Consider the following 15,967-nt stretch of genomic DNA (forward strand, 5'->3'; position numbering starts at 1 on the left):
GTCGTGTTAGCTGATTTTTAACGCGACTCGCTACATAAATCACATTTGATGCTTTACAAATGAAATCTCTCAAAAAAACGACACAGTCGCTGTCTTTCGACGCACAGAAACATGAGGAAAACACGCATTAAATGTTATTAAAATGACAACAACAAAACGAAGGTGACACACGGACAGCTAGACGGCAGCGGGAGGCGTGCTTGGGCATCTTGTCAGCAGTCGCTCAATGGCACAAGACATAAATAAATAAAAAACTGAAGGATTTTGCTAACTCAAAAAAAAGAGCAGAGAAAATACTACAAGTAAATCATCGTCATCATTGTGAACATTTTCTTTAATTTTGCGCCGTTTCTCTTTTTTCACTTTTTTTTTTTTGTGTATTATTTTTAAACGCGTGAATTTTGGGAGGCAAAATGCGGACAGCTTGCGGTGCGTGTGAGACGTGAGAGACGTGAGAGACATGAGAATGCTGTGGGTGGGCTTAAAACGCACGAAATGTGACAAGATAAGAGATCAACTGCTGACAGCAACACACAAAAAAAGGGGAGACTCCTGGCTCAAGGCTTTCAAATGAAACTGAGACACGGAGCACTTCTTTGAAGTTTGATATTAATGAAATAATAGATGAACTCAAGCAAACAGTTAAAAGCATTATGATGAGCTCTTATTTATGCCATCAAAAGTTAAATTATCGACAAAGTTTTTTGCACATAATTAACCATTATTGCTGCATTAAAGTGTCTGTATCAAAATTCCATTTTTCCTAAATATGCATTGAAGACTTTTATAGCACATTGCGCGTCTTTATTGTCGATTAATCACTGGGCATAAACATTTTTTTATTTCCTTACAAAACGATAGTCTCAAGTTGCTTTCTCTCTTTGCTTGTGTGTCTCTCCCGCTGCTTGAATCACTTTTTTGCATTTTTCATTTCGATTGATTTTGAAATTACTTTAGTCGAGAATTAATCACAGGCTTGACTTTGGCCTAGGCCAATTCCATTGCTATGAATGTGAATTGTCTATGAAACGAAACGAAAATAGCCATTATTTAATTAAGCTGGAAAACTCTGTGTTTGCTGTTTCAAGTGTCTCATCGTCGGTCGGTCCGCCGGTCGGACGGCAATTAAGATAAATGTCAGTTGGCGCAAATGTAAAGTAACATTTTAATCAATTTTATCAATTAAAAGAATGGACAGACAATTTTGCTGGAGGAAACTGAGAAGATGCTTCAAAAGAAAGAGAGGGAAATGCGTGTTGCTGTCTCGCAATAGATTGACAAAATTGAATTAAAAAACTGTCAACCTAAATGAAACTGACATTTGCAGTTGCTTTTAAACAATTTAGTTCGTGTTACGGACCAATTAAATTACCAACACAGAGAGGCAGAACTTTGGCCAGCCTGCTAACAAAAGAGCAAAATGCTTTTCCACTTTGCCACAACATTTTTGCGTAATGAAAATAATGAGCATTTGTGTGTGTGTGTATGTGTTGAGTCACTTGAATGTTCAATAAATAATTAATGAGCGGCAGCAAGGCAAATCAGCGGCAGCAATCAACAAAATGCTCGTAAATAATGTGAACAATGCATGGCGAAAAATGCATTCAATGCATATGTTAGTGAATAGTGAATATATTCGAGTGTGAGTCGCAAATAAACACCTTGACATTGACTTTAGCCGCAAAGCTAGCGCAAATTGTTGTCGTGTCCTTATGTGGCAAGCAGCCAAGCAGTTGTTGTGCGCAATAATTGTGCGTGCGGCAAAAAGTTGCCCCCCAAACGGTAAAACTCAGCAAATTGCTTTAATTTCAGCCTCGCATTTGGGAAAGTCGAGCACGCTTGCAGTTTTTGTTAGTTAGTTTTTTTTTGTTTGATGGCTCGCAAATTGCTTTGTAATGTGCGTGCCCTCGTTTTGTGCAGCAGCAGTTGAATTTTCACTTGGAAAGTCGCATCACTCATACGCCGCATTGGCCAAACATACATCGCTGTGACACATGTCACTTCTTTTCATTCATACTCTATTAATACCCTCTTGCTATAGGGTAGAAGAGTATTACAACTTTGTGCCGGAAGGAAATGTATGTAACAGACAGAAAAAGGCATCTCCAATTCCATAAAGTACATACAATTCTTGATCAGCGTCCACGGCTGAGACGTTATAGCCACGTCCGTCTGTCTGTCTGTCCGTATAAACACCAAGATCTCAGAGACTATAAGAGATAGAGCTACAGCACGTGTTATGTATGCACGCTGATCAAGTTTGTTTCAAATTTTAGCCACGCCTACTTCCGCTCGAGCAATTCGACAAAAATCGAATGTCAAGAGCAGTTTTTAAGGTAGAGTCCTAATTTTTGGGACATATAGTATATTAAGAATTACAGTATTTATGATTTTTGTAAACTTTGTAGCGATCAGTTTCAAATCTAGAAGGCTTTTTAAAAATAGTTTTATATGAAAAAATGCCTACTTACTACGGGTTTTAATTGTTTTGGTTGTTAATCTGGTATATTTTGCACTCTTTGTTATATTTCGAATGTGGTACTATATAAATATACCAAATATTGATTTGGTACATTTTAAGAATAATACCGACAATCTGGCACTCTCTGATGTATTTTGAATTTAGATCTATTCCAATATAGCAAATTTAGCTTTTCGAATATTTTTAGTATTTTGCGGGATATTTTTTAAGTACTTGTAGAATATATTTTAATTATTAGATGGATTAGAATATGGTTTTGTTTTAGTACGTTTACGGTATATTTCTAGTATATTTGTAGAATATGGTATCATTCAAAATGGTATCTCAGAGTCGACTGTAGCTTTCTTTCATGTTAGTTTTTGTTTGCTGCCTATTATAACTGTGTTCTCTCTCTGTGTTTGCCACACCCAACGAAGCGTTATTAAAATTTCAATGCCACATCGCCACATTGCGTGTCATTAAAACGTGCCGCGTTCTTATGCTGAGCATTATTCTTTTATGACTCGCACAAATGTTGTGTCGTGTCCCATTTTTTTTTTGTTGGGCGTGCCGCCTATTGATTTCTTCCCTGGCCAAAGAGACAAAGTTTTCCATTTAATTAAAGCTCGATGTCGTAGGCTTATGCATAAATTGCCACCACATTGGCGCAGTCAAGTGTGAGAATTTCATAATCCATTTGTTTGGTTGGCAACAAACATTCAATTTTTCACGACGACGACGGTTCATTGAGCTTTTGGGGCGAAAGTTTTCTCTGATAAGCTAGCATTGACATAGACATATGGCCCCCGAGTTGATGTTCACACCAACAGCAATCTCTGTCTATTGTTTGAAGGCAACTTCATCTTGTGTTTGATGAAATGCTTTTGGTCTCGCTGTCAGCGATTTGTCATCGATTTTTTGGTCATGACATTTCTCTTTCCACACAAACACACAGACAGTTAAATTGCATTTCAAGTGCAACAGCAGCGTCGACAGTCGCATCTGGCAACGTGTCGGTGGCAATTAGAATGCTGACAGTCTAACAGTCTGTCTATCGCTCATACGCAACGTTCGCCTGCCACTTAACATATTCATATGGGTAATCTGCAAGCGAACGTGATGAAGTTTGTCTGACTGTGTGTGTGTGGGTGTATGTGTTAACAAGCTGATTGCCTGTGCTGCACGTGTCCTGTGCAGCATTATCCTTGCCATAGCTGTTGCTTCCTTGCTTACAACATTCGCAATCTGTGCAAGTTTTTCGCCTGCTGCTGATGCTGTTGACGTTGTTGACGTTGCATGCTGCTTTTGCCTCAAAATGTGTGCCAGCTGCCATTGTTGTAATTATATTTACTGAGCCACAACGAGAGGCGCAGTCTTCTTTGTTCTACTTGCAACAGCAACATCAGCAGCAGCAACAGTAAAAGCGACGTTTTCTAATCAAAAATAGTTTGCTTTCATTTTGGCCCAAATTAGTTTTGCACTTTGCAATTTGCAGTTGTTCTTGCGGCTTGCAACAAGTTGCAATTGAATATAATTAGAGCTTAGTCGGGCAACGCCTGCCTCTCGCTCGCTCGCTCGCTCTTTTTATCTCGCTCTCTCCCTCGCTCTATTGGCTCAAATTGACTGAAATTACTTCATCTGTGTGCTAAGTGATGAGCTCTCTCACAGCTGCATCGCCGGATGCCGCTAGAGACTGTGTCGAAGTCTAAGAATCGTTAGAGCGACTCGACCCAACTGTCGTCGTTAAAAGTGTTGAGTGTTAAATGTGGCAAAAATTTCACTGACGCCTTTAAGCGACACAAAGTGAAATGCGCCCGCTTAAATGGAGAAATGGTAAAGTAGAAACAACAACAGAAAGAAAAACGCAACGCCAACAACATCAGCAGAAGTAGCAGCAACATCTTTGCAGCTCGACAACTGTCCACAAACGGTCAAAGACAAAACAAGAGTCGAATCAGAGTTAGAGGCAGATGCGCAGTCAGAGTCAGAAAGGAATTTAGCATCAGACGCACGCAGCTCAAATTGATGCGCAACAAGCGAGTTGCAAGAGTTGCACGCTGCTGTTTGTTGGTTGCAAGTCGCAAACAACTACACATCGCCATGGCCATGTTTGCGTTTTGCAATTGGCAACATTTGGCGCTGGCTTTGATGACTTTGCCCCGTCGTCTGTCTCGATGTTTGCCTGCTCTTGGCTTACTGTGTGTTCTCAGGCATCAATGCGTTGGCTTTGACTTCGACTCTGACTGTGACTCTGACTCCAAGCTCTGACTGTGACTCTGTCTTCGACTAGGCCTGCTGTGTTTTTCATTAAACAGCGACAAGTTCCAGCAACAAACAAACAGCGAGCACACAAAAGCTTCTTGTAGACTCTTGTTGTCTTCGCTGCTGCTGCTGTTGTCTCTGAATTTATTGCAATGCATTTTTCCATTTACGTCACGCAGGTATTTGCAATTTTAACGCTTTAAAATGCTGCCGAAAGCATTTCGAATGCACGAAAATATTACCTTAGTTAGCTGTGGGCAGTTTGCTTCAAATGACTCCACTAATTTCTTCATATTTTCTTTTCATATTTTGCAGGTAAGCATATCGATCAACTGCACAAATTGTGCCAAGTTCAAGGGGCAGTCGGGTAAGACCAAAACCCGGGTTCATTAACCCAAAATGATGAGGAGAACAAAGTCAGTAGGTGACGTTGAAATACCCTGGCAAGTAAAAAACATTTTAATGTGTTGAAAAGCTTTTGAAATTAGACGCAAGTCTGTCCATTAAATTAGAGCTGCTTTAGACGGTTGACTACACTTTTGGAAAGCACCACAACAGCCCCCTAAATTGCAGCCAGGCAACCCGCAACCACAACAGCTTCCCCTTCCCTTTTGGGTCAGTCGGGTAGAACAACAACCCCCTTTCAACCCCTCGAAACTATGCGCAAACCACAAGCTCGTTTCAATAGCCCGCCACAACACATTAGTCAGCTCATTACTCAGGCTCAGAGTGAGACTTTGAGGGTGGTCGCAAACCGAAATAATAATAATGGAAGTGTGACCAAGCAACAACAGTAAACAATAACAAAAAAGAAATAAATCAATTTCAATCATTTTAATCGAAGCCATTTAAAATTGTTTAGCGCTTGTGTGTGAAATTTGCTCACCGAAAATTTTGTTGAAATTGTTCAAAAATTAGCGGCTCACATTACACACACAAGCTAGAGAGCGAAAGAGAGAAGGAAAATGAGCAGAAGCAAAAAGCTGAAGCCACACACACGCACACAATGCTGATTGAATTATTAAAGCCGCTAATTAAACGCTTCCGGTCGTTTAGTTTGCCGCGTCGCTCATACGCCCCGTTTGCCACGCAATTTATTTATTTTAATTGATGTTTGCTCTGCACTCTTCCCCTCTTCCCCACACACGTTTTTCTCTTTACATTTTGCTCACTCTTGGGACTGACTTTTAAAAAATTGGCAGCTTATTGTTTTGTTGTAATTGGCATTGTTGTTGCTGATATCTAAATAATCGCCCTGTGCTAAATTAGACGCCACTTGTTTTGGCCCATTTGCAGAGGCGGCTTTGCTGCTGCTGTTGTTTTGTTGAAAGAAAAGAGGGAAGAGAGGATGCAGAGGAGGAAGGGCATGCCCCTCTGGGGACCCTCGCTTCATTATACTCGCACTCGCAATCGTAGGTATTACAGCTGGTCCGCCTCTACTTTTGCCCCATTGTGTTTGCTTAAGTACTTCAATTGATTTTCTGCTCGTTGTTTATTGTTCTTGTTGCCCTTGTTGTTGCTGTTGTTGTTGTTGCCTCACTCGACTTTTATTCGCTTTGTCGCTTGTTGTATGGCCCTTGTTTCTGCTCTTGCGGCAGGTCCTTTTCACCAGGCTTTCAAGAGCGCTCCTTTGGTCCATTTTGTCCAAAGCTGGCTTATTTATTGATTTTGCTCTCGATTCGCCCACAAAAACTTTGCTACCCAATTAATTGCTTAACTTGTTCGACAATTGTACATTATCTTTCCATCGTTCGAAGTCTCATTTCTCTCACATTCTTTCTGCAGCTGCATTTGCATAATGATTGAAAGAATTCGTAGTGGAAAATCTGTGTGGGAATGATGTGGGTCAATGCTGGACCAGCAGTTGTTGTTCCGACTTTTACTTTTCATTTTATCTACAGACACTTTTCTTTAACCGCTGTTGTTGTCATTGTTGCTGTCTCCATCAATTTGAGCTTTAAATTGATATGGGCGTAATATGCTTAAAGTGTTGTCGTGCCTTGGGTGCATTGAACTAGACGCTGTGAGCTAATAAAAAACTTGACACTTACAATTACAATGCAAGCGAAAGTTACAACAAAGAACACTAAAGAATAAGTGTGTATGCGTGTGTATCTTTTTTTATGATTGCTTATCGCTTGCTATGATTATGGCTTTCATGTGTGAAGCGAGTCATAATAGTTGTCTCTCTTTCTCGGCGTTTGTCTTGTCTATTTGTCTATTTGCCAGCAAACACTTTTTGAAGTGTGTCAGTTTGCGTTGTAACCGGAAACAGCTTATTAACTGCGCTTTTACTACAGGCCACGCCCTTAAACGTAAGAGTCTTAATCAATGCAACAAATTGTGGAAATTTCTAAGAGGATTTGCATTTCCTTAAGCTACATTTTATGAGCCAAAAGGGTTAACTGCATGTTGTCTGCCATTTAATGGCTCAGACAGACAAAACAAAAAAATTGAGTTTGGCCAACATTAACAACTTTTGCACCTGGAATTTAGCTGTTTGCATTTTCAGTTGACTTCTACGTTCGTCTTCTTTTTATTTTTGTTTTTGTTTTTCTTTTCGCGCGCGCATTTAAAGAGGAATACACAAACCTGAAGTTAAAGTTAAAGCTGAAGTCGTAAGTAGGGTACTACAGGCAACTTGATTTATTGCGCTACTTAACAACATTTGTTTGCAGTTAGTTTTTGGCGAAATGTTTTAGCATCCCGCTGCCCGTCAAATGTAGAGAAACCCAACACCAAATTATTGTGTTGTATCTGTCTCTCAGACTTACTCTCTCTCACTTAGTTTTATTTGTTGTTAGGGCGTAAACGAAAAAGATTTAAAACTGCAATTTGCAGACAGTCCGAAATGACTTTTGGCTAGCCGTTAAAGCTTTTACTATGATTTGGGGTCACATTTAATGAACTGGCCCAAAACGCAGTTGATTTGTACTCAGCGCTCTATTTCTGCGGGAAATTGGTTTCCCTTTTGAGCCAGGCCTGATTTGTGGTTAGCTGGAGTTTGAATCCGAGCGGAGCTTTTCTGCCCTGCGGCTGCTGGGATGGGCCATTTTCAGTTAACTGCGCGACTTGCGCAAATAATTGTTTTAAATTAAACGCAGTGCAAAGCGCCTAAAGTTATGCACAACATAAAAAGCCAGCCGCAAAAGTTTTGTGCGCTATCATTAAGTTGGCAGTAGAATGATAATGAGAAGCAGCGGAGTTGGGGGGAGGAGGCGGGAATGCGCAACAAAGCATCAGCAACAACAACTGTGAACAGGACGGAAGGAAGGAAGCGCAGCACAAAACTAAACTCAAGATGAAAGCTAAACAAAAAGAGAGAAACAAGCAGAGCGGAGCAATTGCGAGGGGTGGAGGAGGTGTAAGGGATGCCTCTGCTGATTATCTGTGGTGGTTGCAGCCTCTGGCAGAAGCAGGGAGGAAAAGCGAGGGAAGTGAAGAGTGGGCTGCTGGTGGCAATGGAATTAACATTATTAGCGGAAATTCCTGTGCTGCTGGCAAACTTGGGAAACCAGGCAGAAGGCATCATCATGGCAGCGAGGTAGCGGTGCGCTCGTCGTGTCACTTTTAACTTTGCGCTGTTGATTTTCATTTTTTAAATGTTTTGCCGTTTCTGCATTTTTTATGACTTAAAGCACAAAAAGGACTCACGGTCGCGTGAAGCTTCATTACGCTGAAATGTGCTTAAAAAAAAACTTGTTGTGGTCATTATTAATTTACAACTTAGCATAAAATGCATATACAACAAAAAAAATAAAAAAAAGAGAGGGCAGACATGAGTTTTAGTGCAATGAAAATGCGACCACGAATTGACCAATTAAATGTTTCAATAAACACCGCGAATCATAAATAATCCATCTATTTTTGTTCATCTTTCTGCTTTATGTTTTGGCCTTACTTTTTTTTGTACACATAGCACACATGTATGGACAATGTGGATGTGGTTTTTGTTATTACTCTTGTTTATATTTGACATACGCAAACTGAGTTAAGAGAGCAGCGCCATCAAATGCTATGCTCCATCCATGTACTCTTTGCGTTAGCTGTGCATTTTGCTAGCGCCGCCCGAAAGTATGCAACAACATTTTTGCAAACGCATCGTTAAGCAGCTGCAGGGTTATGGGCAGCACTGGCCAGCAAGGGAAATGGGTTTTGCTTCAATTGCCAAGCATGAAAAGCATGCAGCGAATTAAAAAAAAAATACCACTACGAATGGGAAATACTCTGCTTTATGTTAGTATATACATACATACATATAACATTAATATTACTTTTACTACCATTTTTATGTAATGTGCTTTGCTATCAAACATTTATGTCGCCTGTTTTTACGCTATACGCAAAAAGAATATAGTTAATATTTAATCGTATTAGCATTAGCAAACAGCTTAACCGGCTACGCAAATGTAATGTTCAGAGTGCTAAAAACAATTTGTTGCCCTGCGGCAATGCGCAAAATGGCGCTGGTCATGCAAAAGGGTAAAGCAGAGAAAAAAACGAATATAAAAATGTACACAAACATACACACGCACATGCACACAACAGATTTATGAATAAAAAAAGAAATGAATGCTCAAAGCTGCTAAAAATGTTGGGCAAACAAATGTTTTACATTGTTAGAAGCAGCCAGAGGAATAAATAGAATAAGCCAAAATGCTGCAGACAAAGTGATGAAGGCTTCGAGATACTACGGATAGGAGACAATTGAAGAGAAGTAGACAGTATTGAATGAATAATTCACTTTTTATATGGCAAAGTGTATACCTCACTCAATAGCAACAGGGTATTGGATGAAAGCGTTGAAAAGAACATTGCAAAATGCTTACATAAACCCAAGGGCTGCCCAGTCCGTTGGCCATTGTCCATGGCATTTGGCCTGCAGCGCCATTAGCCGTGGCTGAAACAGACGCTGAAAAGCGAGAGCCGAGAACCGGGGAAACAGCAAACCCGCAGACTACAGAGTTTACAGTCTAAAGAGTCGACAGATGAAAACCCAAAGCGCAAAACCAAAACCAAATCTGAATCCTTTTTATGCAGCGATTTCTTTCGCATACATTTCCTATTCTTTTTATCATATTTTTTTCTTCTCAGTCTCACCCGTTTTTTTCGCATTTCTAAGCTGCTCTAATCTGTTTGCCTTCTCTCTGCATTTTTGGCGTTGGATTTGCATTTAATTTTGTTATGATATTAGTCAGGCTTTTAGGCGGCTTTAAGCGTTGCTTAATTGCCCCACGGTTCGGAGGTTCACGCACCTTTATGAGGCATTAATATTAATGCTGCTTGGATCTTATCAGATTTGGCGGAGCTTGAGCTTGACGTCACGATGGCATCGGTCGCCAGTCACTCGGTAGACAGACAGCAGCCGGTGGCTGTTTGTTGTTTGAGTATTCGAGTTTTATGCGATGTTTGCTTTTGTATATTTCTTTTAAAATGATTTCCATCAAAATGTTAAATGAACGCAAATAAACAAAACTGCACAGAAATAGAATTTTCGTAGAAAATCGATCGACCAAAGCACAAAACGAGAAAAAAAAGTGGAAATTGTGTTAAACCAATTGCTAGATAAACGAAAAGGACCGACATAAAAAATAAGAAAGAAACGTGAGCTGTATTATAAAATAAACAACAGAAATACGCGTAAAACGCGCTTCTATACACTCACCTGTAAAATCAATAAAATTAATGTGCCCACAAAGATGTCTTCGGGGTGAAGACCCAAAAAATAAATAAATAAAACAAAAAAACCATTTGTTATTAGTTAAATTATGAAGTCGACTATAAAAAATACGAGCACGGGGCGTGCTGCGTATATTTGGTTACGGGATCCATAAAAAGAGAATGTTATCCTAATGTTTCGGACCAAGTTGGCCATTTTTGAGCTTGGGCTTTAATCAAAGCAAATGAATTTAAACGAAGCGACGCACAAAGTCCTCGAGCCATTTGCATAGCTCAACTGAACTGAAAGTCGCTGTAGTGAAACGTTTTTTAAGTGAAAAAAAGGATGCGAATAGCAATAGATGGCAAAGCATAAAAAAGACGAGCACTCCCAATGCAAAAGCATCGCAACGGGACAACAGAGGGGAGGTGAGAGAAAGGGGAGAGGGAGATGGAGAGGGGGGTAGTGGAATGGATAGAGCCAAGTTGCTTTTTATTTGCGCGAGGATTTGTATAGCTGGAGAGGATAAGCGCTGTATCCGTTATCCTTTGTGTTTGCATGAATTTAATGCAATCTAAATATTTGTGGGAGACTCTTCTTCTTCTTCTTCTTCTTTTTCTACTGCTCTCTTCGCCCCTTTAACTGCTGTTGCTTTTCTTTACTTTTTTTTTTAGCAGTTGCCTGAGTATGCTTTATTTAAATGGATTTAGTTTCGGTTGCTTTGTGGTGTGAACAGGAGAACAACTTGATGTTTTAATGCCCTTTGAGATGAGCTAAAGCACAAGCAAATCCTTCTGCATAATACAACCAGTTAGTGAAAGACACGAACGTCGGCAGTTAGTGGCTTAAAGCTTCAACTGCTTCAACTGCAGTTAATCCCCGGTTAAAATAGTTATTTTTAGAGTACCCGAAAATACTCGTTTATTCCTTTTGTATTTTCTAGAATTCTACAATTTGATTTAAAATTTTCGTTCAATTTTGGGATTTTACTTTTCTTAAAACAAAATTGTAATCTTCAATTTCAAAATTGGGCTGTCTAAATTTTTTTGAATTTTAATTTTGATTTAAGAATCAAGCACCTTGGTTAAATTTTGAAATTAAACATTCTTGATGAAACATTTTATTCTTGACTTGAGCAAGTTTTTTTTTTCTGTGTAAAAACAGTTTTCACCTGAAATTGTTCTCAGCTTTTGTGTATTTCCCCCACAAGTCATAAAATTGATGGAAAATCAATTGCAATTACCAATCATATTTAATGTTTGATTTTCCCCAGTAAAAGTTTCTTAATAATTCCTTTAATGTGAATTCGACAGTTGGCTAAAAATAAATCTATGCATAAGCTTTTCTTTGTTAATGAACTTATGTGTAAAACTCATAATTTGCTTCGATTGATTGTACATTTGGTTGTGTGTGTGTTTGTGTCTTGAAAGCATTTCATTTTTAGGTAATTTATTATTAATTCTGCCAATATGCCAAATCTATTTTCTGTGAATTTTCAACATTTGTTTTGGCTATTTTTAGCCTGACATCTGGAATCAGGTAATGTCGGGGCGGGGCTGCTGCTGCAAGGTGTTAATGTGTTGATCTTTTGGATATGGCGCACGCCGTCGGCCCAATTAGCAATCTAAAATTAAACGAAAGGAACGACAACAAGAACAACAAACAACATTCATCAATCTGATTCGGGGGAAAATGCGCAGCTAATTTTACACCCTCAAAAGCGAAGCGAGTAAAGACAATTTCAGACGACGACAAGGATATGCAGGATATGCGTATCAAATGGGGACTCAAATAGACTAAGCCATGCCATGCCATAGCATCATACCATAAATATTTGCTTTTATTACCTTCGAGGGGCGTGTCTCGCACATCTTTATCGCTCTCTCGCTGCTCCCTTTGTGCCTCTCACTCTCTGTACACTGAAAACATAAAGTTCTAAAACCAAATTTTTGGTCTTAGTGATAAGAATTTTGGTTAAAAAAGTGCTTCAATCTTAATGTCAGAAAACACATTTTGATTTTGGAAACATTTAAGAACTTTTTAAGACCCAAGTTCCTTTTAACAAGAAGAACAAAAATCGTATTATAAAATATTAAAAAAGTATTATATTATTTAGGAATTTTAATGGATTACGAATTTTGTAACGTAAATCTAGAATTTTTGGTCTAATTTTAAGGTTTTAACATTTTTTAGACTAATATTCTTAGCTTTAAGAATTCGTTCTTAAAATGATCTTATTATAAGAACACAATTTTTTAGTCGAATGTTCTTGATTTTAGAGACTGGTATTTTTTTGCAGTGTGTGTATGGCCATGTCATTTTCATTTAAATTGTTGTTGTCGCTGTAATAAAATGCTTAAATCTAGGTCCATATCTACGCATTCGTTATCCTTGGCCAAACGTACTATATAACATATAATTGGCGCGTGAAAATTGCAATTTATTTTGCAAAACGAGTGCACAACAAAATGCGGCGACTGTTGCATGTTTTAGCAGTTTTATTGTGAGCATTAACCGATTGACCAATCATGCCATGACATATAGAAGATTTAGCTTCAAGTGGTCGACGGAAAATGAAAACGAGAATGAAATTGAAAATGAAAATGAAATTCATGACGTCACATCCACACTGACGACCAAAGGGCTACATTTCGTTGTGCACTTTTGCTGCAATTTGTTGTTTGGCTTAAATTTAGAATGTGTTTTACACTAATTATAATTACTGTGTCGAGGCTGACGTTGTTTTGGCAGTGCCTGCAATTAGCAACAGTCGCTAAAAGTCGCCTCTATAAATAAATATGCACACGAGCTGCGAGTTTTACCAGCTGTGGCCACTGGGAGTAGCTACTGTCCTCTTCCCTCTTTCCTCTTCCCTCTTTTCTCCTCTTCTCCACTGGGATGTAACCCCTGGGAGGTGCTAGAAACTTATGCGGCAGCCAAAATTGTTTTATTTCGCTGGCGCCAATGGGCTTGGCTTGTGTTATTTATCTGCCCAGTGTTTGTGGATGGGCACATGGGAACCATAATAATAATAATAATCATCATCATCAGCATCAGCATAATAATTCGGAATCTCTGTCTCATTGCAGTTCGTCGGCTGGGAGGAAGTGCCGCGTCCAAACACAAGAGCTGAAATTGTGCAGGCCATGCGTCGCATACGGGTGAGTAATCTACATATTACGCATACGCAACGTATGCGCTGGGTAAACAATGGCACATTGTTATCCCGCACGGAGAAGCACAGTTTCAAGTTTCTTCGCGGCCAATTAAAGAAACTTTCCTTTAGAATTCCTTTCATTTTCTCGCGCCGCCTAAAAGCAGGCAACGTTTTTTTTCTTCGCTTTGCTCTGCTGTCAATGTCATGTGCTCTGATTACACTTACATGCCGCAGTGTCGAGTTGAAGCTACATCGTATCAGCATGGCATATTTATCTGCCACGCCCCCTTCCCGTCGCCCCACACACTCACTCACACAGAAGAGACGCCAGAATGCCTGGGTGCCTGATTTAGTTTGGCTTGCGAGTCGTGCGTGAGTTGGCTTAAATATTGTTAGCTTCTGCGACATGTTTATGTGTGTGCACGAGTCAGTGTGTGTGTGTGTGTGTATTAGCTTTGTCTGGCTTCAATTTGGGGCGCGGCTAATATGGCGCTTGTTATTGTCATGTCGTGGCATTAGAGGCAAACGTCAAAGGCAGCCAAATGTTAATTGAAAATTCGACAATTTCCCGCGTTGAATACGTGACATTTATAACGTCGCCTTTCCACTTTCTCTTTCTCTCTCTTTCCATTTACTTTAACTTATTCTCTGTTTACTGTTTTGCAGTACGAGTGCAAAGTGCAGAATCTGAAGAAGCGTAAGGTGACCATACAAATATCGGTGAACGGCGTTCGTGTTGTGCTCAAGAAACGTCGACGAAAAGTAAGTCAAAGTCAAAGCGCTCACGCATCCATCAAATGTCGTAAACAAACAACACAACTGACATTCTGTTATTATTATTGTGTTTTTCACACAGAAAAAGAACTGGACCAATGACCCCGAAGAAATCGAGTTGCTCAATCATCCCATCTATAGAATATTTTATGTGTCCCACGACAGCAGCGATCTCAAAATATTCAGCTACATAGCGCGCGATGCCAGCACGGATACATTCAAGTGTTCCGTATTCAAAAGTCACAAAAAGGTAAGCAAAACCACAACCAACAACCACTCATTAAATTTCACTTGATTTATTTACTTTATAAATTAAGTGCAAGTGCCGCATAACATTTTTGTTTTGATTGTGTCTCGTTTGTACAATTTTAATAATCGCCATTTGGACTTGGTTAACTGCAGCAGCAGCAAAAGCATCAAAACATTCCCCTTGTTGAGCGACATCTTTGCGCTCGTCTAGTTTTAAATGTATAAAAACACATTTGCACATGACATTTTGGCGAAATGCTTTTCTCACATGCACAATTTTTGGCTATCATCCAGCACGCAGCGGGGGGAGAAAAACTTGGAAAAACTAGAAACTGTACTGTACACGAAAACGCAAACGAGCGTTAAATAAACAAATAAGTGCGATGTGCATAAATGAAAGCTGAGAGAGGGAGAGTTTGCTGTGTGTTTAGCACTAGACAATGTTAACATTTAATTCAGTTATTATACCAGCTACTTACAGAGTAGAAGAGTATTATAACTGTGTGGCTTCAGGAAATGTATATAAGAGGAGAAGGAGGCAAGTCCGACCTTACAAAGTATATATTTTTGATGAGCATCATCAGTCGAGACAATATAGCAATGCCCGTCTGTCTGTCTGTCCGTCCGTATGAACACCTAAATCTCACAGGCTATAAGAGATAGAGAAAAACGCCTACTTACTATGAGTCTTAGTGTAGCTTTGGATGAAAATCTGTTATATTTTTTGTTATGTAGCACTAATCAATATACCAAATGTAGGCTTTGTTATATTTTTAGTATTTTTGTGGTATATAATTTTGATATATCTTATAGTCTTTGATAAATATTTTTAGTATTTTGCAGTATATTAACTCGGTATATTGTATAGCCTTTGGTATATAGTTGTAGTATTTTTGCAGTATGTACATTTTGTATATGTTATAGCCTTTGGTATGTTTTTAGAATTTTGCGGTCTAGTAATTCGGTGTATTTTGAAATTTATACCGCATTGTTTTCCTTTTATTCACTCAATTGTAGTTTTCCTCCATTAATTGTAATTAAATATGCATTGCAGTTATAATTAGCTGCGATCTGTGATCACAAATTGGCATCCATTAGCTATCATCAGTGTCCAGTGGGCAGACACACACACACACACACACTCGGCTTGCAGTCACATTACTTGGCATTCAAATCGCAAATGTAAAACTCAACTGTCCGACTGTCTGTCTGACTGTCTGTCTATCTATTTAGCTGACCGTCGGACAGTGTGCCATATTTCCGTATTATGGCGAATACGAATGCGAATGTTCGTCTCTCACATTAAAGTCTTGGCCAAAACTGCGGCGGCTGTTACTCACACGACACACTTGCCTCTCGCCTCAAGTTTTGACCGCGATTTGGCAAATAAATAAATTGCTTTTAC

The 15,967-nt window shown here is 39.3% G+C and overlaps 1 protein-coding gene across 4 annotated transcripts in view; it reads left to right on the top strand.

Moving 5' to 3' along the window:
- LOC117571759 (capon-like protein) overlaps positions 1-15,967 on the top strand; it is a 56,445-nt gene that overhangs the window by 23,132 nt on the left and 17,346 nt on the right. For 3 of the 4 annotated variants that reach the window (XM_034254116.2, XM_034254114.2, XM_034254113.2), the window contains exons 3-5: positions 13,472-13,543; positions 14,206-14,301; positions 14,396-14,563. In XM_034254116.2, coding sequence (XP_034110007.1) covers positions 13,472-13,543; positions 14,206-14,301; positions 14,396-14,563 — 336 coding nt within the window. The remainder of the gene's footprint in view (positions 1-13,471; positions 13,544-14,205; positions 14,302-14,395; positions 14,564-15,967) is intronic. The other variant, XM_052003910.1, reaches the window with a different exon arrangement.

This window comes from Drosophila albomicans, chromosome 3 (genome assembly GCF_009650485.2).
Source record: "Drosophila albomicans strain 15112-1751.03 chromosome 3, ASM965048v2, whole genome shotgun sequence".
NCBI lineage: Eukaryota > Metazoa > Arthropoda > Insecta > Diptera > Drosophilidae > Drosophila > Drosophila albomicans.